Here is a 27,508-nt window from a genome sequence, read left to right as displayed (position 1 = left end):
CTTTTATTTTATAACGTCTTTTAACGGAAATCAATTTACGTTATCTAGTTTAATGCTGCTCCGTTAACTTCTGTGTGCCCAGCCAACCGAGGCATGGGCTCTGTGACTCTCCGTTGTATTACTAACGTTTAATAATGATAATGTCGTATCGTGTGTGACGAAATGCTCGATATTTGCTGTTTAATGTAACTGTGTTTTGTTTTTTTCAAAACGGAAATACTAGCTTGTGCGTAACAGCGAACTCTTCTCCGTATCCCTCATCTCGCCCGTCTATGATGTGATTATGAATAACCACCGTCGAGGGAAGTTATAATTGGCATTATCATAGTTGAATGGCTACAACAGCAGTTTACGCCTGCTTGCTGTTATTTCGATAGCCAATTAAGCTCGGGAGGAACCGCTAGGCTATATCTTCTTGGCGGAAATAGCCGAAGAGACCGCATCCACAGCTCTGTAGTTCTCTCCTGAAAACATGTCGTTCTTCAATTTTCGGAAGATATTTAAGCTGGGGCCTGACAAGAAGAAAAAACAGTATGAACATGTACATAGAGACGTCAACCCGGAGGAAATATGGGATATCATTGGGGAGCTGGGAGATGGAGCGTTTGGCAAAGTGTTCAAGGTAATGTGTAACATCCGCCTTTTCTTGCTAACCCTTTTCTTATGACACCCGTTTCCGTTGTGTTTCATGTTGTTTTCATTATAAGATATAACGGTAAAATGACAGCAGAATCCTCGTTCAGGACACCTTTTATACGTAACTAGACCCCTAATAATGACATATGTGTGTCAAGTGCATGTTATTACATCTCACAACAACACTATACTGTACTTCAACTATTATGCTTACTGAAATCCTCCTTTAGATAGAGAAGAAGCGAGACCTAGGGCTGTTGTTGAGTAACATCCTACCTAAATGTGTCAGTAGGCTATTATCTATTTTGGATGTTAAGAGGCCCTGTCACATCATGTATTAATTATGACTTTGTCATGTCATTGAATTGTACTTGGCCTCAGTCAAACTGTTCAAGGTGTGGTTCACCACCACAGGTTAAAAATGGCCACTCCAATCCTAACTAAGTTGTTTTAAGTTGTATTCAGATCTGACAGTAAAAACATCCTGAAGGCAGCTGCCCTTGACATTTAAATATGTGACTCTCATTGTATGTATTTATGCCATGCACTGCAGCAGGTGCACAGCCAGGTGTGTATGTAAATGTAGTGTAAACAGTTTGTCACGTTAGGATGACGGTCTATAGGCCTATTTGTTTCACCAACACACACTTTACATCATGCATGAGGTGGACACAACACACGCAACACACACAGTACAGTGCCATGTAATGGAATCAAAGCAATGCTTTTTAAAGTTTGTGTTGAGAGTCAGAGTGCCAGAGTTGGGTTGTTTCGTTTTGTGATGATTTCTGAAGCTGAAGCTTGCCATTTTGTATTAATTTGCAAGGTATTCAGGATATTGTGTCCACATCTCTAATCTCTGCACTGACGCACCTCCCCAAGTTATCTTTATGTGAATTTGTATTAGGCTGCTGAGAACATCTTATGTAAGAGAGATTAAGTATTTTCATAAACCTATGTCTTTATGTGGAGGTTAAATGCTGATACATACATGCTTTCAACATCAATGAATAAAACCTCTTAAATAACCCTTAAGAAAAAAGGACATGTCTACAAATCAAACACATTATCAGATTATAAATAACTAGTTAGTGGAAATTAGTTTCACATGAACATCCATCAATCCAGGACTCTTTTATTTCAGTAACCTTGGCTTTTTATTTTTTTTCTCTGTGACTTACATTGTCTTTTCCTGGAACTCTTGTGATCAAATAATGCAGCTAATGGCCCGGGAAATGTTCATTTGCAAGTCTTATTAGCCGTTTAACTAAGTGTGAGGAAAGCCAGAACACTATCGTGCCTTGTCAAACTGAAGTTGTGGACAAATAAACACTTTCAAATGTATTGACTCGCTGTTCCCACACTTAAAGAGGGGTGTGGAGGACGTGACTTCTCCAGGTCACATAACTGTTCCACCAGTTATTTCACAGGCCTTTGAGGGCGGCCTCATTTGGGGCGGGGTGACACAGCCAGCAAAGTGTGAATCATTTGTTTTAAGAGCGTGGAAATTAGCACAGTTCAAGTTTGTATTACACCTTTGATTAGTGAAGAGGCGTGCCATGTATTCGAAAAAAGATGGGAAAACTAGTATTATAAAATGACACTAACAAACCCTCTCATTTAATCCCTCAACGCACTATAACAGCCAGCTCATTGTAAGTCAAACATGTTTTATGTAATAATGACGGAAGGCCACAGGCACCACTTGAATATCTCCGAGGCAGACAAATCATCGCTGCCATCACGGAGCTGATATTGTGGGCATGTATAAGTGATGGCCTTTGCTAGACAGGCGTCGGCGGCACAAAGGGCAAGAGGCAGGGAGTGTATCAGACCAGAACTGTGTAAATATAGTGTGACGGTTCTAACACTCCCTCCCTGTTCTTTTTCCTCAACTCCCTGAGATTGTGTTTGTATCCATAAACATTAAGCCCAAAGCTGTACTTAAAATAGCCACTTGTTCGACGGAGTATGTGGGAATGTCTTCATAGTTGTCTCTTCAGTATAGCCTGTTCAGGAGGGAAGACTTAATGTGTTACCAATAAAGACAAGCAAAACCCATTGATCTGTTAAGTCTATGAAATAAAAACGTGTTTAATATGACCTCTAAATTACTGCCGGTGGTCACATGTGACCTTACAGTAGGTGTATCAAAGTGAACGGAGGGAAAGAAAGGGGATGAAATGAAGAGGAGGAAGTGAGCCAGCTCAGCTTTTGTTCGAGTAGGGCAGAAGATGATGGGGTGTTTTGTAAATATTTTGACCTCAAGTGGTTGCTATGGGTTTTTTTCTACTGACATTTTCCTTTTCAATATATACCAACATGTTATAAAGTCTGAATGAAATGTTTTTATAGAGATGTGACCCTCCAGGTGCTACACAAGACATAAGTGCTGCAGTGGTTATTGCTCTAGCTCTAAAATAGCTTTTCTCTTTAATGAAATTGTTAACGATGATTGATGTTCTTCCAAAATAGCCACTCTATAGCGATGCCCTGGACAATAAGACTAAATGTTCTGCAGTCTGGCCAGCGATATCAGGCATGTATTGATCAGCATACTCAAGCCTTTGTTGTCAATGTTGTTTTCTTAGGCTCAGAACAAGCAGAATGGGACCCTCGCTGCTGCCAAGGTTATTGACACAAAGACGGAGGATGAATTGGAGGACTACATGGTAGAGATTGAAATTCTGGCCTCCTGCGATCACCATCACATCGTCAAACTGCTGGATGCCTTCTATTTTGAAGGCAAACTTTGGGTGAGTAAGCGAGTGCTTCACAGAGAGAACTGTTGGTTTTTTTTTGCTTCTTTGTTTCCGTGTTGCTTTTGATTTGAAGCCAAAGAGGCAGGAATCAGTCACGCACGGAGAGACAAACAAATGCATCGCCAGCCACGATTTGTTAAGCTGTAATAAAAAAAATAATTAAATAGCATTGCATTTTTTTCTTATCGCCTACATTTGAAGAGTTTAAAAAATGATCATGTGGCACAGTCAGGGGCTAGTACAAGGCCAGGACCGCATGTTCAGGATTAACTGACCTCTGAGAAGTCATAGGTCGTAATCCTCCAGCTGAAGTCACAGGCATGCTCCACATACAGTATGACCTGATTCTTACCCCCCACAAACCCTTAACTGTCCATATTGTGTCTTTATGGTAATACAAGAGTTCATTTCTACTAGGGCTGCACGATTTTGGGAAAAAATCTAATTGCGATTTTTCTGACAAATAATGCGATTGCAATTCGAATTGCGATATTTGTTTTTAAGCGACCCAACGGAAGTTTATTGTAAAATGCGGCCATAACTCCGGCTAGGAAGGTCGTATCAACGTACTCCCGTCTCTAGCACCCCCGCAGCCCGAGCTACGAGTGAAAGAACTAAACTTACATGAAACTTCCGTTGGGTTGCTTTAAAGTCAAGCTTCAGTTTAAGATTCACCCTGTAATAGAAACATGTGATGGAGCATTACTAACCTGACTCAGATGGTTTGTTTCACCAAACTATCTAAAGCTCCATTGGAAGCCATTTGGAAAGGGCAGACACTTTCAAAAATACTTGGCAGGTGATTGGATCAATCTGTCTATCACCTTCTATCATGGGCCACTTCTGATTGATTAACAATGGCTGGTACATGTGGAGCACAGCACTTCTGATTGATTAACAATGGCTGGTACATGTGGACCACAGCACTTCTGATTGGTGTGGATGACTGACACACAAGAAGAAAAAAAAAAAATTGTAAACAAAAAAAAAGTTAAAAAGAATCACAGGCTTTGCGATTTGATAATCGCATCATTTCAAATCGCGATTTCGATTTCAAATCAATTAATCGTTCAGCCCTAATTTCTCCAAACCCATGTCTTATTCCACTGTGAGCAGAGAGTTGAGTCACATTGCAGTTCTAATAGTCGGTCAGTAGATCTCACTAAGAGGCCCCAGAGCAATTAGGTCCTGGCAGGTGGTGTCATGTGACCGTCCCTTGTGGACAGGCCACATCTATGAGACGATAATGGAGTGGTTTTGTTGGCTGGAGAAAGTGCCTGAATAATTCAGAGCTGCATGCAGGTTGTCCCTCCGGCCCCCGTCTTTAAGCAGCATGATGAATGTGTAATCTGCTTTGCACGTGCAGATGTTGACTCAATGCATCATATGTTTGCTACAAAGGATTAATCAAGGGAAAAAAAGGTTGCTAGAAAAGAGAGGATTTATTGATATTGCATAATGTTTCAATGTAACCTGAGATCATCACCTTTGAGAATCATACCAAACTAAAAGTGAGATTCCCATGGCACGCTAAATGGTTATGCAGAACAGGAACAACCACTTGGTTTCTCCTCTTTGTGTGAGTCTCTGAATAGAAGGCATTAATTTTTCTCTATCAACTGATACATTATGAATGAAATGGGCTTTATACATACATTCATATTGACTTGATCAATAAGCTGCCAACTGGCGGCAAGTGCATGAAGTGGTGGTCGGATACATTACAGCTGCGGTCAGGAGCTGGTCAGTTTCACATCTCAATAACACAATGATGGTACTATGTTATGTTCCTCCTTGTTATAGAGAGCGGGTGATGTGTTAAAGTTGTGAAAGTCATTTGTTGTCATGGTTTTAAAGCCATACCTAATGTAATCAGTACTTCCCTAGTAATCCCTAAATAAATATATGGATATGTAAAATATTAGTTTGTGGCAATAATTCATCTGTCTGTACTCCAGGGATTCAATTGTGTGTACTGCACACAAGCTGTTGCTTTGAGAAGGAGTGTTTGGTTAAAGCTATCATGTTTACATGAATGAGGAAATTATTTTTCCTCAGAATGTACAGTATGAGGAAATATCCTGGACGTGAGTCATGTGTAGAAACACTCACTCACCAGTTACACTTGAATAAGATCCTAATGCTCTACAAATAGTTTATTTTGTCAAAATGATTGATGACTAACAAACCATTTGCATAAAAATGGCTGTGCATCTTAAAGACAACACGAGGGGAGGATCCCAGTCCCTCTCTCCAGCCTGAAAATTGATCCAGCAAGGACTGAAACATAGATTATGCTGAAAAGATGTGTCAATAGAGGATGCTGCTCAGTGTCTGATCGATAGGCTTCTTGGACTGTCTCCACAGAGTAATCAATAACATAGAAAAGGGGGTTCTGATGTCTCTCACATAGGGGTCATGTTTTTCTCCTACCTTAGATAACACAGGTTCATTTAAGTGTATCTCATTTGAAACACATTCTGTGCTATGAGAGTTAAATGTGTTGGCTTTATTGCATAACAGTACACATTACTTATTTTCCACTTTGCTTTATCATTTCAGATTCTGATAGAGTTCTGTGCGGGTGGTGCAGTGGATGCCATCATGTTGGGTAAGTCCCTCATTCAGTGCAGGAAACAGAAACACACTATAACCATCTGGAGCTGTTTCTTTGCTCCATCCTCAAGTGCCAATTCTTTACTTTTTTATTTTGTCCATAAACTCTTGTGGGATATTTTTTTTTCCTCTCCCAGTTGAGAGAGGCCATTCCAACTGTGTAATTATTGTAGTTCAGATTTCATGGAGGGGGTTAGTCCACTTCTAATGCCGGCAGTTTCTCCCTGTTATTGTGTTGCTTGAAGAAACACCACACCACTTTCCATCATGCTTGAATCACAAAGAGAATAACAATCCCTTCACTGCACTGTTGGGTGTCGATGCTTTCTGCCCTGCTGACTCACCCAGAATGAATTTCTTCCCCCGGATTTGTCCAGTCGTACATGCTGACGAGTGGCAGGGTGGCAGTTTGCCCTCATGTTGCTATTGGATACCGTCAGGCCAGCACATCTGAAACTCTATACAGTAGCCCAGTCAGTTTAGAACCAAACCGGACTGTTAAAATACAAGAACAATCATAAAACATTTTGAATATTCATCAAATGTGACACCTACTCTAACCCTAAATGCTAAATGGTTTCCAAACATGTACTCATCAATCAGTACACACATTGGTTCAATTCATAATATACAATGAAACGAGACATATGACAGGTGGAGATAACGGTACCATTTTTAAATGTATTTTCAGATGAAGTGGTTTAAGTACCCAGCCAATTAGGGTTGTCTGTGTTTGTAGAAGTGAACCAAAAAACGACACCGACCATAACCATAAAAACATGAATTGTGTGCATGTGCAGAGCTGGAGAGGGCCCTGACGGAGCCGCAGATCCGCGTGGTGTGTCGGCAGACCTTGGAGGCTCTGACTTACCTCCACGACAACAAAGTCATCCACAGAGACCTGAAAGCCGGGAACATTCTCCTCTCCTTGGAGGGAGAAGTGAAACTGGGTAAAAAAAAAACGTGTCATCTTTTGCTTCTGCACTTGTCATTGGGATATTTCTCTAAATGTAAAGGATTATTCAGTCATGGTGCAAAACTCAAAATACTACACGGAACAATGGCTGATATATTATTGATTTCGGTCTTGGTGGCCACTTTGAACCCTCTGCACTTATAGGCTTAATAGGTAAAGTCATTTGTGGGTCCCATTGCAATCAGTGCTGTGGCAACCAGCTGAGCTATGTGACTCCGGGGGAAATGGTGCACAGCACTGTCGACATATGATAAGACTGGAATGAGTCATTCATGCTTTTATTCATTTTTTAAGTTGCAAAACAAAGTGACCCGTTTACTATTATACCAAAGGAGAGAACTGCATCAACACCACTTATGTACTGGAGTTGGTGTTATATTGACTTTGTTGCATAATATTCCGGAAGTTAAATTATTCATGTTGCTTTTGTAGCATCCGTAGCTACTGGCTCCCTGGTGATGATTCATGTTCTGTAGGCAGAGGGTCATGGCGGAGCCCGGCAAACAATAATTATCAAGCCGTCAACAGGGACTTAACGATAGATCTCACTTTCCCTCTAATGTGTGCGAGCTGTAAGTGTTGGGAGAAAAAGCAGGGTGCAATGGTTTACAGGTAACAACTGCTGTGAGTGATGATAGGAAAGAGACATTTTGTTCTGTCCCACTGCCGGGGTTCATATTTAAAATCTTGAAGTAGTTTAGTTAAAAAATAATTCTGATACAACTTTGTGGCTCTAAAAAAAGTTTAAATGAGCAAGTTTGATTCACCAAAATAATCATAAATCATTTCTTCTACCTTCAGCTGACTTTGGGGTGTCTGCTAAAAATACCAAGACGTTACAGAGAAGAGATTCTTTCATCGGGACTCCGTATTGGTGAGTCATGCAGTCTGCAGACAAGAGGCCATTCTCCTCTGTCCAGCTGATAATTGCCCCAGCATGTCTCACTGCTCCACAGCACTATGCAGTGGCACAAAAGCTGTCCTGGAGCATAGAAACGGAAAAGGCATGATTCACCCATTTAGATGCACAGTGTTGAATGACCTCAGCGTTATATTCTGAATAGACTTCCTATCTTTCACAATCAAGTCTAAGGTGAACACACATTGTATTGTATTGGCTTTGTATCATTAAAGATTGAAGAGAAGTGACCAAATTCACATTCACTCCCAATCCAGATGTACCTCCATGCTTATTACAAACCCACTTCTTATTTTGCAGGATGGCCCCAGAGGTGGTCATGTGTGAAACTTCCAAAGACCGTCCGTACGACTTTAAGGCCGACATCTGGTCCCTGGGGGTTACCCTGATAGAGCTGGCGCAGATTGAGCCGCCCAACCACGAGATGAATCCCATGAGAGTGCTGCTGAAAATAGCCAAGTCCGAGCCTCCCACACTCATGCATCCCTCTCGCTGGTGAGATTGAGCGCTGGTGATAACTACTAGAGAGGTGGCGCTGGGATGTGTCCGGATTGGAGATAAGGATGTGTCGACTGTTTAATGTGCTTGGGGGAATTGTTCATGCTTAACTGTCTGGCTGCAGGGAAGGAATGGTATACATTTCTCTTTCCAGGACCTATGGACTGTTATACAAGCTGATTCTCTTTTATTTATTCCTCAAAGGTCGCCAGAATTCAACGACTTTCTGCGGAAAGCACTTGATAAGAATGTTGACAATAGGTGGGGCACGCTACAGCTTCTACAGGTGAGCTGCCCTGCTCCACTCACTCCCTGCTGTTAACTAACAACATGCAACCATTTAGGCCACTCACAAGACAGCACAAATCATGCTACAAACTTACATTCAAACCATCTGTAATGTCTGTTTGCTGGTTGTCCTCTATTAACCTGATATTAAGACTAATGATTTATATTTTCTTGTGTCTGCCACATGTGTAGCATCCTTTTGTCACAAGTGTAACTAATAGCAGACCTCTCAGAGAGCTCATAGCCGAGGCCAAAGCTGAAGTCACAGAGGAGATTGAGGATAGCAAAGAGGAAGAGGAGGAGGAAGAGCCTGATACACCTGTGGTATGCAGTATAATTGGTGTTTGTACATGTATCCAGCATAATACTCAATTCAATATGTTTACATTTATGATTGAGTTGTTGGTGTAAATAACATATTGTTGTTTTCATGTTTTTCTGTTGGCTCAGGCGGCTCCTGGGCACAAGCGAGCGCCATCAGATGCCAGTGTGGCCAGCTCAGAGGACGACAAAGTCCCAGCAACTCCCTCTGCACTGGAATCGGTTTCGGAATTTACTGCTACTGAAGACCAGACCAGTGATAAGCTCTCTGATGAAGGACTTGGAACAAGTGAGGTAGACAAGACGGAGGAGGAGAAACTCAACGAGGTGTCTGATGCCGGTAATGAAGACCTGGCCTCTGGGCTAATAGAGCCCCCCAAGGACTTAATACCACAAGATCCTGCAGAGCTCAAACCAGAAGACGGTCAAGCTGAAGAGGTTCCTGCTGAGCCTGTAGTATCACAGCCAGAAGAAGCTGTCGTTGAAGAACCTGTAGCAGGGGATACACAAGAACATATCCCAGATGGTCAGGAAACAGAGGAGGAACAGAAGGAGACACAAGAAGAGAAAACAGAAGACCGACCTACTCCTGTAATCGAAGAACCTGCGGAGGTGAAAGCAGAAGAAGAAAAAGATGCTAGTACAGAAGAATCCAGAGGATTACAAGAGAAACCTGAAGAAACGCCAGAAGAAAAAGAATCCATATCAGGAGAAGAGGCAAAGGCAGAAGAAGAAGAAAGCAAAGAGCCAGATGAGGAGACGCCTCAGCAGAAAGTGATGGAGGACATAACAGAAGACACAGCTAATGGCACTGATGTAACTATAGACACAGAGGATATAGAATCAAATGTAGTGGACACAACAGTAAATGGAGACACGGACACAAAGAGCGTGGATGAGTCCTCCGCTGAGGTTCTGTTGGAGAAGGACGCGGTAGAGAGTCAGCCAGAGGAAAAGCACGAGGAGGCAGAACAAGAGAATCAGACCAAGGAGGAGGATCTGGAGGAAAAGACCCCAACTGAATCCACTAATGGAGTCATCGATGAAGCCAAAGACACCTCTGAGGATTCAGAACAAGTGGCCATACCTAAAGCTCTGAAGGAGGATGAAGAGAAAGCCCCCCCTGCAGATGAGAGCGCGTCTCAAGATGCCGTCACTGTCCAGGAGAGTGAAACGGATTCAGAAAGCAAGATGGAGCATGGAAGCCCTGCTGCCATCAAGTCGGAGTTGGAGAAGGACTCTGACTCTGGGAGCAGCTCTGCGGCCGATAGCAGCAGCCTGGACCTCAATCTGTCTATATCCAGCTTCCTGTCCAAGAGCAAAGATGGGGGCTCTGTATCTATGCAGGTAAACACATCTGTGCTTCATTAACAATCTTAGTTGTCAAATCATCACCACTCTACGTCATTTACCCATCTTCTGTTTTTTTGTAGGAGTCAAGACGTCAGAAGAAGACTCTGAAGAAGACGCGTAAGTTCATGGTGGACGGTGTGGAGGTCAGTGTGACGACATCAAAGATAGTGACAGATAACGACACCAAGAGCGAAGAGCTGAGGTTCCTGAGGTACGTCTGTGTGCAACCTGCTTACCGCGCTGTTCTAAATGTGTGGCCTATTTAACATGCCTGCCTTATTTAGCTCTTATTCATTTCACAACTCCCACTGAGTTTAACAAATGCCAGATGGGTTATCTCCCGTGATGAATGCGTCGTTTTCTTTCTGTCATCTCCCATGTTTCCATTTAAAGCCATGCTGCTCCGAATGTTTACACAAGTGCTGTCTCACTATTTGCTGTAGGTTTCATGACAGAAACTTGTTTCACTTTAAATACTCGTTCAGAAATGGAGAGAGCAGGACCTTCAAAGCAGCTAGTAAATATAATCAGGAGACTAATAATGTATATATAAAACAAACCATCAAATTAGGGCTGCTCGATTATGGCAAAGATCATAATCTCGATTATTTGGGTCAATAATTGTAATCGCGATAATTAAATGCGATTATTCATTGACTTAGAAAACATCCACTTATTGGAGAAAAAAATGTGAACAGTATGTTTTTAACAGTTGATTACCCTGAACTTTAAGTATAATTCAACTGGGAAAAAAAAAATTATAAAAAAAAAAAAAGTAATAATAAAAAAATAATCGTTTTATTTCGATTACGTTGTTTTCGTAATCGTTGCAAGCCATAATCGTAATCGCGATTTATAATATGATTAATTGAGCAGCCCTACATCAAATCTTATCTCAGAAATGAAACATACATGTTTTAAAGATGAAGATGAGTTAACACTGTGTGGTTTCCTCAGGCGGCAGGAGCTGAGAGAGCTGCGCCTCCTGCAGAAAGAGGAGCAGAGGGCCCAGCAGCAGCTGAGCAACAAGCTGCAGCAGCAGAGAGAGCAGATCTTCCGCCGCTTTGAACAGGAAACTGCTGTGAGTCAGTGTTTGAACCGCAGTGGTGTGTGTGATGTGTGTTTTTTCTGTATTTAGCCTCCACCTAGGAAACGGGCTGCTTCATCTCACAGCAGATCTACTGATGGAGGGACTTACATGAGGGGCGGGGCCAGACTCCAGGCTGTTTTTATCATTTGCTGCAGAATGTATTATTTGTACTCCAAAGCAACATTTCTCTTTAAAGGTCACCTATCATGCAAAATCCACTTTTTCATGTCTTTTATAGAGAAACATGTGTCCCCTCTGTGCAAAGAGATTCTGAACGTTTTTTTGTCCTGATCCATTTATATAAAAACCTGTCTGAGAATGAGCTGATCTGATTTTGTCCACTTTATAATAATACATTTTATTTTAGGTGCCTTTCATGACACCCAAGGACACCGTACAATTTGTTTAAAAAAAGAAAACGCTAGGCAACAGAACATAATAAAACACAAACAGGAAATCATGGAGGAGACAAAGTGGACACGAATGAAACATATAATGGGGAGCACTGCAGTGAGTAGGCAGATTTGAACAGATGGGTTTTTAATTGGGATTTGAATATGGTGATTGTGTCTGACTGTCGGATGTGCGGGGGGAGGGAGTTCCAGAGTCTGGGAGCAGTGCAGCTAAAAGCCCGAGCACCCATGGTGACGACGAGGCGTGGGGTGGGGACGGTTAGCAGACCAGCAGAGGAGGAGTGGAGGGAGCGAGAGGGGGTGTACTCCTGAAGAAGGTCAGCCAGATGGGGGGGGGGGGGGCAGGTTATGTAGGGCTTTGTAAGTGAACAGTAGGTTTTTGAAGTTGATACGGGATTGAGCGGGGAGCCAGTGGAGTTGGATGAGGATAGGGGTGATGTGTTCTGAGGCCTTGGTGCCGGTGATGATCCGGGCTGCAGAGTTCTGTATGATTTGAACTTTATTGATGAGTTTGGTGGGAATGCCTGAGAGGATGGCGTTACAGTCGTCGATGCGGGACGTGACAAATGCATTGACCAGGACTTCAGTGTCCTGGTCAATGTTTATGACCTTGTTTATGATGTCATAACGTTTTTTTGGCTTCTGTAACCATGAGCCAATCACCAACCAAGGTAACCCCCCCCCCCCCCCACACCTTATCACCTGAATTTCCTCCTCTTCTTTTTAACCAAATATCTCTGAGAGGGGCGTGGGGAGGGGCTCCTTATTTTCATCTAAAGTAACAGACAGAGAATCAGCACTTTTGAAACAGGGCTGAAACAGAGGGGATTATGGGTAATGCTGCAATGATCTGTTTGGTATTTGGAGCCAAACACTTCAGAGACATGTTTGTATATATCTGAGACCGATCATATAGTGATGAAAAACAGTATAATAGGGGACCTTTAAAGAAAGAAGGTCTCAACATTAAAAAGATACATTTGATTCTGACCCCATGTGTTCTGGGTTAAAATGACACCATAAAGATGTATCCTCCAGTTAAACCTTCCTCTCCTCTAAGCAGTAACGCCAAAGTCTTATCTAATATCGGATCACACTCGTTGTCATGATGTCAGGCTGATGCCAGTTCTGCTGATTCTGTCCGTGCAGGCTAAGAAGCGCCAATACGACCAAGAAGTGGAGAACCTTGAGAAGAAGCAGAAGCAGACCATCGAGCGGCTGGAACAGGATCACACCAGCCGGCTCCGAGACGAAGCCAAGCGCATCAAAACCGACCAAGACAAGGAGCTCTCCAAGTTCCAAAACATGATGAAGAATCGGAAGAAAGAGGTAGGGGCGGTGCATGACTGCTTCTGCTTGGAAGTGCCTTTAGTGGGCTGATCAGCTCCGAACTGCAGGAGCTTGGGTTTGTAACAATTGCATGTCATAGATCCGAGCTGTTTAATGGGGCATGTGGTTAACTCTTTAGCCGGCGGCATACTTGGCTGTGTCATGTTAATCCTGTGGGAGTGCCTCTCTGCTCTGCCTGGTACTGTTTCTGTGCACATGATGGCCACAGACGGACTGTGCCATCCTTCTCCTCGGTGCTGCTAACTCCATGGTGTTGTAACCATTATTCATCTGCCCCGAGGCTTCTGGTTGCCTCCTAAGCATTACTGTGCTGCTAACTCTATTGTAAAAGTTCAGTCTTGTGAGAGTGTGCTGAGCTTGTTTTATTAATATACGTTAGGTCTTTCTCTGCTTGGCAGCCGTAAATGCAGTTTCTGTGTTTTGCTTAATGCAGCTTTTTTATGCCAAAAGTGCCAATTGGCATCCATTGTGTGTTTATGCTGCTGCTGGTGGTTGCGCTCTCCGTCATTTGCTTTCTGAGCTACCTCATAGTTTATTGTATTTAAAAGATATGATTGCAGGTTGGATCAAAGTGGTTGCTTCAGTTCTCCGCTATGCTCTTTGTCGTGGTTGTGCAGCTGCAGATATATAAGCTCTTTCTATGGAAGAAACGCATTATTTTAAACATGTTGATATTTGCAATGTTGTATTTCTGTATTAACTAACCATGTGTTTTGTATGAGTGTGTGAGGTGGCTTTGGTCATGGGATGGCCGACTTTTGATGATTCTTCCAAATGGTGTTGGGCTAATTAGGGGACATTATAAAAAAAACATTGCATTGGAGTAACTGATATGGAATCATCTTAAGTCAAATGTTAAAGTATTTCTCATATAAATCAATTGCTTACTCGATGGTGGCGATAAGTGTCAGTGAGGTGTAATCTGCATTCACTTTTAAATGACAAGAATTCGAGCAGTCGACTGTAAATCATTCAAAGGCCGTATTTGCCAGATGATTCCAACTCGGTTACTCTTTTTTTTATTCCCAGAATAAATCCTAATTAAGGCGGTGGGACTTGAATGCATAGTAATACAGAGGGAGCTGTTTTTGAGACTAACATCTGCCATGAACCAGTCAAATGTTTCTTTTGAGAAACTCATGACTTGATTGCAGTTCAAACTCACATTTCTGAAATGCTTCTAATCAAAAACAACCGTCTTAACAGTTAAGTTACGTCAGACAGGAAGTTGATTCTGCTGAACTTAAATCAGTTGGTGGCCGGGTGCAGTATCTCCTCTCAAAGTGGGCCGTGCATGTCTCTTCTTCTGCTGTTGGCCAGCTTTGTTAGATTTTCAGAACATACAGCATCAACCGTTTTCTGCACACACACTTTAGGCCAAAGAGGAAGTCGGACAGTCACCCAAACATATGAGAAAAGAGCTCATGAGACGCATAAAGGAGGACCTGTCGCTCCTTAAGACCGCAGAGGTAAACCTTCACCTGCTGTCTCTTACTCTGAGGAAGAGGAAGATTTCCCCCTCTTCCTCCTTTTCCTTTCCTCTCTTTAACCTGGTTCGTTCTGACATAAAAGACATATACATGGAGGTTGTACTATGGAAACTATTGTGGAATTATGTGCATCAATATTACAATATAAAAATGAATTCAATAATTAGTTGATTAGTCCATTGACACAAACTTGAAGTCATATTTTGAGCAAAATAAAAAAATGTGGGTGAATATTTGCTGTTCTTTTTGTTCTCCATGATAATAAAATGAACTTCTTCGGGGGTTTTAAAATGTTAATCGAAAAAAAAAAAAACGTAAGGACTTGTGATGAGCTCCTTCCAGTCATTCGGACCTTTTTTAAAGACCAAACAATCCAGAAATAACAATAATCAAAAACGTCCATCCCTTACAAAATAGTGCATACTGTAATTTGTACACATAGGAACAAATGTACTGTAGTTGCATCTATTCTACCCTTTTCTTAACACCCCACATTTTCTATTCATTATTTCCCCCCTGAAAAGACGTGTCACGGCACACTCGTCAGTGACGATGCAGATCGATGAGTGTCTAGCTCAGTGTAGTGAGTTCATGCAAAGCTTTTGTTTCCATAGCAGACTCCTGTACTAAAAGCCCTTTCCTAACTTTGTTTCTGTTCATCTTTTATGAATTAGACATGTGGACAGAGGCCTTGGTTCCCTTGGAAGGTTTCTTAGCAATTCATTTAACCCTCGTGGAGCCTGTAGCATGGAAAGTAACAAAACGACTCTTTTTCCAAGCTGGATAACACTCAGGTGCCGCCTTCAAGCATGAGAAGACGATACATAACGTATTCATTGACTTCCTTCTAACATTTAACCTGAACTCTGCTGTGAGCCTTAAACTCTGCTGTGAGCCTTAAACTCTGCAGTTTTCCCAAGGTGGAAAGTCTCTTACATAACTTAGGAAGAATCAGTATGTGTGATGTGTGTGTGTGTGTGTGTGAGAGAGATCCTCAGCTGTGTGTGTGTGTCTGATCTGGACGAGTGCGCCGTGTGCTCTCCTCCACAGGCAGTGGCCCAGGTTATGATTCAGTCTTTTCAGTTGTCCTCATGCGCACTCTTCAACGCTCAGATGCAGGATGTAAGTCGCCCCCCCGCCCCACCATCAACCCACATTCTGTTTCTGTTTCTGGCCCATACTTAGATGTGAGAGGATACTGTGAGATAGTTCAGTTTGTAATAACGTCACATGTAATCATGGACGGTGGTGTTTTTTTGAGTGTTGTCTTCAGTGTGTGTGTGCAGTGGTTATTTCTTCTCTCCTGCTCAGTACTTTTCTCCACGAATGTTCTGGTCTGTGGTTTAGTATAATGTGTTACATCGCTACATTGAGTCTGGGAGTAAACGGCTCCATCCCAGAGGTGTAGTCGCTGTCTGGGTCCATGTTTGTCTCCGTGAGCCTAACATGGACTGACTTGCCTCACAGGATGGATGTAGGAGTCACTTGTATTATAGTGCATTCTTTAGTTACAGTATCACAATCGTCTTCAACTGCAGTATACTGTAGGTGTTCATCGTGACATCTTTGAGTGTGTTTGATTAGTTGTGCCTAATCATAGTGAAGTAATAGCAGTATATAACCTACAATTTGCCCCCAGAAAAGTAGAAGAAATCCGAATTCTAAATAATGTGCAAATATAGAGAAAATATAAATAAATAGAGAATTACTATCAGTCATGCATAATCTACGCTGTTCTCTGGACAGTGTGAACATCAATGTCGATGTCGTCTCACATAAACTGTGAATCTGTACTGAACTGTTAACTTTCTCTCTTTCTCTCTTCACCTCCATTCGTGGATCGTTGCCATCCATGACCTCTGAGTGTCTCCTGTACTGATACCAGTTGCTGTGTGTTGTTCTGAAGTTGAAGTGGATGACTTGACTAGAATCTATAGTTTAATTACAGGCAGTTTAGATACTTGAGAAATGTTATTGTGCTCTCTTCTCTCTCTCTTTGTCTTTACTGTCTCTCTGTGTGACCCCCCGGCTTCCTCTCACTGCGCCCCTTCTCCCTCCAGGAGCAGGAGTTCCTACAGAAGCAGCAGCAGGAGTTGGACGTAGCTCTGAAGAAAATCATCCAGCAGCATAAGCTGGAGATCACCACGATAGAGAAAGACTGCTTAAACCACAAGCAGCAGCTGATGAGAGGTAAGAAATCAGTCCTTTTGCTACAATACGCTGCCGACCAGCTTCTGGAGAAGACTATCATTGTTCATCATATTGTGACATTAAAGAGATTACAATCAATTTATTGGGACTATTGCACTGTCCTTATTTTGTCAATGATTTAGTATCAAGTATGGATTGGTTTAGAGCAGGGGCGTCAAACTCAAGGCCCGGGGGCCAAATCCGGCCCGCGACCTAATTTTATGTGGCCTGCAAGAGCTTGCAAAGAATATAATATACAATGCAATTGGTGTAATTGTTGAATATTTACTTTCAATGATTTGCCCTAGACTTCTGCTTTCAGACGTAGTTATTTAGGAAGGTATTACCAGAACTGATGATAATCCAATGCAGAGCCAACAATGTAATATAATACATTATTTGATGTGATGGGATGAAATTGAGTTTGACACCCCTGACCTACAGGTTCAGTTCAGGTTATTTATTCGTACCTGTAGGTAGATTGTGTTTGCAGATCAAAGACGAGGGATTCATTATGACACACATTCTGAAACAACACAGACTACTTCTAAGATAAGATAAGAAGTACTTTATTGATCCCAAATTGGGAAATGTTTGTGTTGCAGCAGCATAAAAAAGACAGGGCATTGTACATAAGAGAAGTTAAAAGACAAGAAATAAACAATCCAAAATGTAAACATCTCAAATAGAAATAAAATAGCATTTAAAAAAGTAAAAGAGGATACATTACATTAGATGCTTTTATCCAAAGTGACTTACATACTCAATACAGGAGCAATTTGGGGTGAAGGGTCTCAGGGACACAACGACATGCTGACTGCAGTGGGGTTTGAACCTGTGCTCCCCTGATCCCAACACCAACACACAACCCCCTGCGCCACACGCCGACAAAGTGCACCCTGCTCCGTCACATCTTCAACATTTGAAAACCATTAGTACAAACATCTACTAGTACACCTCCATGTTTAAAACAGCAGATTCAAACAGCTTCTGAACCAAATGTGTGTTGACCCGTCAATGCAGTAGAACATTTAAATTAGCTAATTAATACAAATTAAAGGTTTCATTTTTCCAAACATTTCTGTATGGTTGATGCAGACCGTTTTGATTTCATAAATAAAATACTATAAACTAACCCCATAGCATTACATTATGTAAATCAGGGGTGTCAAACTCAAGGCCCGGGGGCCAAATCCGGCCCGTGACTTCATTTTCTGTGGCCCCACAAGAGCTTGCAAAGAATATAATATGTTTATTATACGGTTACATGCCGCTTTACAGAAGCACGTTGCTCGTAAACTACATGTCCCACAATGCATCTCAAATATGTCTTTTTTCTCCGAATTTGACTTTTTTTTTCAAAATGTCACTTTTTTTTCTCCAGATTTTGGCTTTTCTTTTAAAATCATTTTGTGACATTCTCACTGAAGAGACTTGCAATTATTTGCCCTAGACTTCTGCTTTCAGACGTAGTTAATTATGAAGTTATTACCCTATCCCATAATAATCCAATGAGGCAATAATGTAATATATAATACATTATTTTATATATATTAAACATTTATACATGTATTTTTATATAGTCTTAAAGTTACAACCGGCCCTTTGAGTGCAACAATAATGCTGATGTGGCCCGTGATGTTATTGAGTTTGACTCCCCTGGTTTAGAGCATTCTGTGGTTCATTCATGCGCTGGTGTGAAACGCTGTGATGCTTTCCTCACAACACAGCTGAAGGCACCACATCAGCTGACTCCTCCTAATCCATGCTTACACTACGTCTCCATAACATTTTACAAACACTGTGTGGGATGAACTCAAGCAACGACTGAGCTCACACATCCTGTGTGAGTTTGAAGCAGACATGAAACCAACAACAGCCTGAAAGGTTGACCATTTGACAAGTTCAGGAACACAACAGTGTTTAAACATGACTGTGACATGTGGACATGTTGCAGCTTGTCCGACTCGCTGACAATGTTTGTGTCAATGGAGGCGTGTGGCGCAATGGATAGAGCCTTGGTGTTGGGATCAGGTTCAAACCCCACGTCAGTCAGCATGTCGTTGTGTCCCTGGGAAAGACACTTCACCCCAAATTGCTCCTGTGGAGATTGCCCACAGTATTGAGTATGTACGTCGCTTTGGATAAAAGCGTCTAACATGTAATGTGTCCGTTTAGTTTTCTTCGCTCTTGTCGTCACCGACTAACAAGCATATACATGTTTTCTACTTCACACTTACGTGGCCTCGGGTGATGTTATCATGTGTGTGCACATGTGTGTTTTGTAGCTCGAGAGGCAGCCATGTGGGAGTTGGAGGAGCGCCACCTGCAGGAGAAGCACCAGCTGCTGAAGCAGCAGCTGAAAGACCAATACTTCCTGCAGAGGCACCAGCTGCTGAAGAGGCACGAGAAAGTAAGAGAAATCCACTCAGGGAAATGTCTTATTTTTTAAAATGCCGCTGAACTCAAAACTGTGTGCATGTGTGTGTTTCGTAGGAGATGGAGCAGATGCATCGCTACAACCAGCGGCTGGTCGAGGAGATGAAGAACAAACAGAACCAAGAGAGGGTCCGTCTGCCCAAGATTCAGCGCAGCGAGGCCAAAACACGCATGGCCATGTTCAAGAAGAGCCTCCGCATCACCGCCACTGCATCGGTCACCGTGGAGCAGGAGAGAGAGAGGATAAAACAGGTAACACGTGGACTCCTGCTGCTGCTGCTGTCCTGTTACTCACATTCAAGCAGAAGTGACTAAACATGCATGTTCTATTTTTGGCAACACTATGTCATACTGGCACAGTCACACCTAGGACCTGCCCAAAAAGACACTCTTGTAATCCAGCCATGTCTGCACATTTCCACTAGCTTTACTGGCACTGGGGTCATCTCAATGCTGTTCAAAAAAGCATGACTTTATTTTCAGTATAGCAAAAGTGAATTACGAACCAGCAACACGTACACCCACAAATGCATGATGCGTTTAAGTGCTGGTGGAAAAATGGGATACTAAACCTTACATTTGTTTGTCATTCCAAAAATTAGAAAAGGATGTTTTTCTAATTAGACAAAACAGCTTCACCTCTTAGTTAAACACATGCTTTCACTAAATAGATCTGAAGTAGCATTTAAATATAAATATATGGTTTAAATATGCTACTGCTAGGTGGTGGACTTGTTCTTGTGCTGGTTAACTCACACATATAGAAACAGCTATTGAAACAAGCTGTGTGTGCCTGAAGCACAAGAGCACCAGCTTTTAAAATCCAACCCTATTGTAAAAAAGATAAATCTTTTAGAAGATTTGTTTGGGTTTGAGCTGCCGTTACAGTTTTGTATTTTTGTCTGCGTGGTCCAGTTTGCTGCTCAGGAAGACAAGAGACAGAAGAACGAGAGACTTCATCAGCACCAGAAACACGAGAACCAGATGAGGGATCTGCAGCTGCAGTGTGACTCCAACATCAGGGAGCTGCAGGAGCTACAGGTGAGGCCGCTGCACACACACACATACACACACACACACTTTGAATGTATTAGAAAATAAGTTGGAGGAAATATATAGAATTAACTTATTTCCATCCCCTTACCCTGTGCTGTGAAAATAAGAATAGGTTCCAGTGCAGATAAAGTCAGAGTACATGAGATGGTATCCATTCATCCTGAAGACACACGTGCTGACCCATATTTTCTTTCAGAATGAGAAGTGCCACCTTCTGATCGAACATGAGACCCAAAAGCTGAAGGAGCTGGACGAGGAGCACAGCCAGGAGATAAAGGAGTGGAGGGAGAAGCTGAGACCCAGGAAGAAGGTATTATATATCTCCATTTCCTCTTGAAGTTAAAGATTAACACAGACTTCCTCCCAGTTACTCAGTTGTTTGTCTCTGCTGCCCCCTGCAGGCGCTGGAGGATGAGTTCACGCGGAAGCTCCAGGAGCAGGAGGTCTTCTTCAAGATGAGCGGAGAGTCTGAATGCCTTAACCCCTCCACCCAGAGTCGAGTCTCCAAGTTTTACCCCATCCCAAACCTGTACAACTCTGGTTTATAGCCTCTTCTGTCCGTCCCTGCTGCGAAACAGACTCCTATCAAACTCGGCTCACTGACTCTTCCTGGTGGAGTGACAACTTCTCTTTGACCACTTAGATTCCACCGTTAGTGAGCATGACGTGCCTACACACCGTTCTCTCACTAGTTTAAATGTCCCTCCGCTCGTCCAATTACAATATGCACTTTTTTGAGCATGTTCAAATTTGAAAAGCCTGCAGTTGGTATTGAAGGGCCAATGAATTTGAGTTTCAGCACAGCCTGCTCCAGTATGAATGATCCCCAGTGCCTCATGTTCTTTCTTTTCTGCATTCAAGCCCCTCGCTGGGTTTAACAGTAAGTGAAGCGTCCCCTAAATGTCCTACACTTAAACAATTGGTTATCATTTCCACTCATAATCACAAGATGTTTAGAGATGATTTGAATCATTTCATATAACGGGTGATTAAGACTCTGACATCTCGTGTTGCTGCATGTGAGGTAGAGCTGGTTTAAAAGAGTAAAAAGGAAAAGTGTGTTGTATGACTTTGTTATGGCACGTGTAGTGTCACGTCAAAAATAGTGCTGTGTCGGGAAGTTAAGGACGTACTGTGTTGTAAATGCTGAAATGTTACATGTGTGTACCTAGATATGAAGCTCAACCAGATACTGTGCTTGCCATGAGGGTTTTTACAATCTGAAGAATATGGCTTTTTCGTTCACATTTCATTTCATTGCTGTAATCCCACTTAGTTAGACACAGAGGTGACCTGTTTCTTCCTGGAGAATGATAAAATACTTTTTTATATATATAAATAATATATAGAAATTAAATCACCGTGAATGAAAATGAAGGACTGTAAAGCTGTTGATTTGCACTGTTTTGTTATGAGCTAATGAAAAGAATATGCAGTAATAAAACTGTGGATGGGTTGTTGACAGCGCGTCACCTTTGTCTCACACAAGCCTATTCAAACTCCAAACTAACTGAGACGTTTTGATTTCTTTCTGATCATTTCGCTGTTTTTTTCCTTTTCCAAATATGCCCTTTAGTATTTTATGACCGCATCTACTTTTCTACATGTATTCCTGTTATATGACGCTGTAATCGCTCTTTCCTCTGAGCTGTTTGCTCTTTTTGTCTGAAAGGTGAAATGCTGTACCTGTAACTGTATGAGACTTCCTTCGCTGTATTCTAGGAGCAAAAGTATTAACGGTTCACAAAAAGAAATGTCATGATTCTTTTATTTTGTCTGTGCGTATCATCAATGCACGTCATGTTTTCTGTACGCTGACAAAGGTTGCGTCATGAATGCTGGGTTTTTATCGGGGCACATGGAAACTGTCCGGAGAGTCACATTCCCCATAGATTTAAAATATTTTTTTATTTTGTTAAGTTACAGCATTTCTTGTCATTCTACAACATTGATATCATTTTCATGTCGGATCAAATGTATTTAAAGTGTCTTTATAAATTGACATTTTATTGCTGTAAATAAAATATTGACTGTTGATTTGAAAGTTGACTCGTCTACCTTCTTATAATTTAACCTTTCAAACACTTGTAAATACTAAGGCCCCTAAAAATGTAAATATTACAAAGATTGTAAACGATATTGATATAATCTTTGCTTTATTGTATGTTTTGCCTCTCTGTGAACATCTAATCCAAAAGGGTGACATTCTGATCATTTTTTCCAGAGAAACATGGGATAAGGCCAACACGGCTCCCTTCAGAGGAGCCTACATTTCACTATTTTCGGTTATGGGAAAGTTCCAAACATCCAAACGAGCAAAAAAGAATAATTTTGAAGTAAAATATTTGTATTCAACCATCCGTTTCATAGACTAGATATATTATTATTTTTTAAACTCAGGTACAGGTATCTCGAAAACTAAAGCTATTTGGGGGGGTTTGTTCCTCTAATATTAGTTTAAGACTTTTGTGACAAACTATATTTTGTCTTTTTAGGACTTTTCACATTTCTTTATGACTTTTTTGTCTTTTCTTTTACTTTCTTTATCACTTTTTGTGACAAAGTATAGTGTAACATCTTAATTACATTTGATGACATACTATACTATGACATAATTAAGCTGTTTTTTTTATTAAAAGGTCCTATTTTCTTTTCAATATCTTCCATGTCATGTGAACAGAGTGATTCCAAATCAATGCAGCATTGAATACACTGGCTAAGTAGAACACACCTGAAGTTCAGCATTTGTTTATTGAAAACTCATTTGGCGTCATTATATAAAAATAATGTAGCATTGTATTACCTCACTGCACAAGTAGGAGTTGTTTTGTTGTAATAGATATTGACTGTTAACTTGACACACGACAGCCTAACATAACACCTCAAATCAAATTAATTTGAATTAATTCATAAAAGTATCAACGCCCCCGAGTCGAAAAATAGATTTGTGTGTCTTTTATATATATATTGATCAAAAGTCAAAAAGTGCAATGATGTCAAACATAATCTGGGAACATTTTATAATTTAATTTCTCCAACACTTAACGGTATAAAGCAAATATATCAATTTCAGTGCTCTCTTATACAAAAATATACAATCCAATCCATCATTTTGTTGTGATTTTCAGACTCTCAACCACACAAACAGTCATTTATTCTTCTTCTTAATTTTGAACTAACAAATCTTTCAAGTAAATCATCAGTCGTAACTACAGCAACATTTACTGTAACATAAGTCTCCTATCTGCTGCAAAAATGACCCAATGTTTATATATATAAAAAAAGGGTTAATGATATTTTTATTTATTCGTATGGGATGAATGAATAACTTCCAAGGGTCAGGATGGATGCTAGCTTGATTTATGTAGATAATCTGACAATATTGTAGTATCTTATAAAACATTGAAGGGTTACCTTGACACAACATTTAACACTTGCATAGTTCTCAAAACAACATAATCCTCTATGAAAACAAAATCATGTACACCAATCAATAGACACGAAAGTTACATGAGCAGTTGGAAATAATATCACCTACTTATTACTTAAAAATAGAAATTGTCCCTGGGGAAAAAAGTGAGCAAGCTTCTAACCAAAGTAAACATTATACACCCGGATGTAAAGAAGTCTGTGTAACAAAGACACTGACCAGCAGCTAAAATCCAAACCTCTACTAAAGCTGGTTTTAAAAAAACTTAATGCATCATTTTATTTCCTCAAATTGTCCTGTGACGTTTTGTCAATGGCAATAATAAAAAGCTATTTGACTACTTGCATTGCAACAGTTGAACACCTAAAATAAAAGATGAGTAAAAATGAAATGTGATCCAGTAATGTGTTTAATCGCTGCCTACGTGACGGCGAAGCTTCTGACGACGACGAGCAACCATTTCATCGCCTGCAGTGGATTGAAATATGCAGTTACATGTATGTAGCGCTTGATTTTGAAGTGATAGGACAAGATTCAACCAAAGGTACCTGCATCCCTCTTCTGCACCCTGTGTGGAACTTGGACAGTGTATGCCCCTGGTAGTCCTGATAAACCTGGGCGCCCAGGATCACCTGAAAACATACCAAAACTCTCAGACTTTGCTCATCTAAGTCACTCCTCTAAAAAAGATTTATTTTGAAAAGATGTAGCGATTCATCGGCTTTGATTCAACGTACCTCTCTCTCCCCTGGGTCCTGGATACCCCCTCTCACCCCTCGGTCCATTCTCTCCTGGAGGGCCTGCGATGGTGCCATAGGCTGCGCAAGAACAAAACACAGATTCAGTCGTGATGAAGCAACATTTTCAAACTAAACACACATAAGGTTTCCACATGCTGAAAGGCAAGGATACTTCACTTTTGCAGGTATATATGTTAAACGCACTTTAGCACCTGATACATTCCAAAAATTCCGAAATAATTCATGTGAGTCCATCAATGCTGTGAGGTTTAACTCTGACTAATGATACTATAACTTTTTGCCTGGGTGACATGACAGTTTAGACATTCAGGCTCTATCTGTCCGACTGGAAAGCTGCAGTTTGTAGAAAATCATATCTCTGTGTACTCACTTCTGAAGAACTGCATGAGGTCTGCTGTGACGTTGCCGTAGGCCCCGATGACGCGGCTCTGGCCCGGTGGTCCGGAGGGGCCAGGAGGACCAGGAGAGCCTTGAATCGCTCGAACATGCGCCCTCCAAGGACCCTCAACCAGATACTCCTGCAGCAGACCTTTACCTAAAAAAGGGTTGTTCTCATCAACATGTCATCAGTTTCAGCATGTGGAGGAACATGCATTCAGATGCTTTACTTAAGAAGAAGAAGTAGAAGAAGAAGAAGTACTCATTGGTCTGAAACTGTGGCAACCCCGTTAGACGAAATTGAGAGCTGGGGGTTACAACTTGAGCCCTGTTTTCTAGCCGGTATTTGTTTACATTTTTAAACCTGGCACTACTAGAAGTATGCCGAATTAGCTCTTAGAACTTCCTGTTTGCTATGGACCAAGGGATGTTCACACAACATCCCCAAAGCATTATGGGAACTGTAGTTAGAGCAAGTTGGCAGTAGTAATCTAATAATGCAGATTGAGAATTAATCAGATGTTCCTCTCTATTATTTATATTATGATAAGTTCATTTGTCCATTTTGTTGCACTGAAAATGAAAGAATAAAATGGTTATTTCATTTTAATGCATTTAGGTTGGTGGGTATAGTGTCAGACTGCTGCCCTATATAAAATACATCTGTATGCTGAAGCTGTGATGGACTCACTCTTGATGAGGTCTGAAACCTGGATGGCGACGCTGGAGTAGTCCAGGTTGCTGAGATCGATGTTTCTGTACTCAGAGCCGATTCGAGAGTCACCCTGAGCGTAGTTCAGGCTCTGGCTATAGCTCTGGCCCTGGCCCTGGCCCTGGCCCTGGCCCTGGCCCTGGCCCTGGCCCTGGCCCTGACCCTGGCCCTGACCCTGGCCCTGGCCCTGGCCCTGACCCTGACTCTGGCCCTGGCCCTGCGTGCGGCTCAGGACGTAGCCTGACTCTCCTCGCTCTCCCCTCGGTCCCATCGGCCCCTGAGGCCCCGGAGGTCCGATGATGGCACGACGAACATTGTCACCTGAAAGATAAAGTTAGCCTGTTATACACAAACGGATCTGTGCTCACATGTCTTTGATCTTGTTGGTCGTTAGGAGCTTACTGGTCAGATACTCCTGGACTTCAGCGCGGATGCTCTCCCGAGGGAAGTTTCCACTGTAGGAAACCGATCCGGAGTGGCCGCCTGATGGTCCCGCTGGTCCCTGTGGACCAGGAGGGCCGGGGAGACCTCTGAAGCCAGAACCTGGGGAAGATTCAAATCAACGTTATTGTTTTTCTGTAGCTGCACAGAAAGGTAACGGTAGAATGGACAATATTCCACCTTCTTTGTTGTAAAATGTAACATTACTGTTAACTACTTTGCGATGTGAATTTAAGCCATAACCTGTTGCCTTCCTCAGTATACTTTATGTTTCTAGCTCTCTGTCAGACTCACCCTGCAGGTAACGCTGAATGTCCTCCAGGCTGTAGCCACTCCCCCCAGTCCCGGCCCCGTACACGGTGGCGGTGGAGACCCCCGGCGGCCCCTGAGCGCCAGGAGGGCCAGGCTGTCCTGGGATGCCCGGGGGACCTGAAATACCTTGTTGTACGGCAGAGGCAACCCAAGAGCGGAAGTCTGAATCTAAGAAGATACAAGAAAGATGAGAATAAGGGTGATGACCCCTCCCACCCTGGACACAAACTGATCATGTTCCAAACCACATCAAGGATTATTTCTGAAACAGTTTGGAGCTCAAATGTTTTTTCTCCTGGGGGTTTACCACAAGGTGAGTTACTTTTTGTATTTCCTGCTTTTTTACACATACTCTCTCCAGTGCAGCTTAGCTCTGAGTGTTAGCGATGCTTGCTAATGTAAACAAAGACCATATTACGTCCAAAACAGTCGGGCATTGTTTCTAAAAGCCCCGTTTCTGATAGTGCCGTGGGTCCACATTTCCGATATTACATAATATCGGACGCAAATCTGGATCAGCTCCGTTGTGCCCCCGTTTTTAGAGATTTGGGTACGGAGAAAAAGAGAGAGGGTTTTGTTTTCTGACACTTTGTGAGTTCCCTGACACACCGGGGACACATATTTATGTATAAAAGACATCAAAAAATTTGCATTTTGCATGATAGGTCCCCTTTAATGCACACAATGTACACAACATCTTGTTTTTTTATTACTGCACATATTTTATTCCGATTCTATTTCAAAGTAAATACTGCTATATTTTACTGTATTATTTTATATTTTTTAATGTTATTATAGTTTTCTAAAATTAGTTTTCTATCTCTGTTTTAATTGTTTGTTTTACTTTTATGTATGCACCACAATACCAAATGTCAACCTACCTGGTAATAAACCTGTTTCTGATTCTGATAACTTTTCACTGTTCAACAACAAGAGGCTTTCTGTCATGAGGGAAACACAACTTACTCCTCACAAGAGCAGAATAGTCAATCGAAGCCTGAGAGAAGCTCGAGCCCACAGCAACAGACGGCCCAGCAGGACCGGGCGGCCCGGGCAGACCTCTCGCAATCCCTCTGT

General features: G+C 41.8%; 2 protein-coding genes across 5 annotated transcripts in view; one reads left to right on the top strand and one right to left on the bottom strand.

Moving 5' to 3' along the window:
- The first annotated feature begins 64 nt into the window (after positions 1–64).
- slka (STE20-like kinase a) lies at positions 65–22,441 on the top strand. Of its 3 annotated transcripts, none has more exons than XM_034101466.1 (19): positions 65–622; positions 3,228–3,392; positions 5,961–6,009; positions 6,815–6,964; positions 7,792–7,864; positions 8,210–8,404; positions 8,612–8,693; positions 8,888–9,019; positions 9,146–10,363; positions 10,450–10,580; positions 11,327–11,450; positions 13,022–13,201; positions 15,763–15,834; positions 16,773–16,902; positions 19,191–19,315; positions 19,399–19,593; positions 20,257–20,382; positions 20,594–20,707; positions 20,799–22,441. In XM_034101466.1, exons 1-19 carry the CDS (start codon positions 473–475, stop codon positions 20,943–20,945), a joined length of 3,558 nt encoding a protein of 1,185 aa, XP_033957357.1. In that variant the 5' UTR covers positions 65–472; the 3' UTR covers positions 20,946–22,441. The 3 variants fall into 3 exon arrangements, with proteins under 3 accessions (XP_033957357.1, XP_033957356.1, XP_033957358.1); XM_034101465.1 differs by lacking the exon at positions 15,763–15,834 and adding an exon at positions 14,599–14,691; XM_034101467.1 differs by lacking the exon at positions 15,763–15,834.
- Positions 22,442–23,409: 968 nt separating this feature from the next.
- col17a1b (collagen, type XVII, alpha 1b) overlaps positions 23,410–27,508 on the bottom strand; it is a 36,478-nt gene continuing 32,379 nt past the window's right edge. For both annotated transcript variants that reach the window (XM_034101461.2, XM_034101462.2), the window contains exons 48-55: positions 27,398–27,508; positions 26,414–26,599; positions 26,081–26,221; positions 25,658–25,999; positions 24,959–25,123; positions 24,565–24,645; positions 24,376–24,459; positions 23,410–24,295 (exon numbers count right to left, since the gene is read on the bottom strand). In XM_034101461.2, coding sequence (XP_033957352.1) covers positions 24,237–24,295; positions 24,376–24,459; positions 24,565–24,645; positions 24,959–25,123; positions 25,658–25,999; positions 26,081–26,221; positions 26,414–26,599; positions 27,398–27,508 — 1,169 coding nt within the window. In that variant the 3' untranslated portion in view covers positions 23,410–24,236. The remainder of the gene's footprint in view (positions 24,296–24,375; positions 24,460–24,564; positions 24,646–24,958; positions 25,124–25,657; positions 26,000–26,080; positions 26,222–26,413; positions 26,600–27,397) is intronic.

Source organism: Pseudochaenichthys georgianus, chromosome 15, assembly GCF_902827115.2.
Source record: "Pseudochaenichthys georgianus chromosome 15, fPseGeo1.2, whole genome shotgun sequence".
NCBI classification, from domain to species: Eukaryota; Metazoa; Chordata; class Actinopteri; order Perciformes; family Channichthyidae; genus Pseudochaenichthys; species Pseudochaenichthys georgianus.
This window is presented reverse-complemented; position numbering and strand designations above follow the sequence as displayed.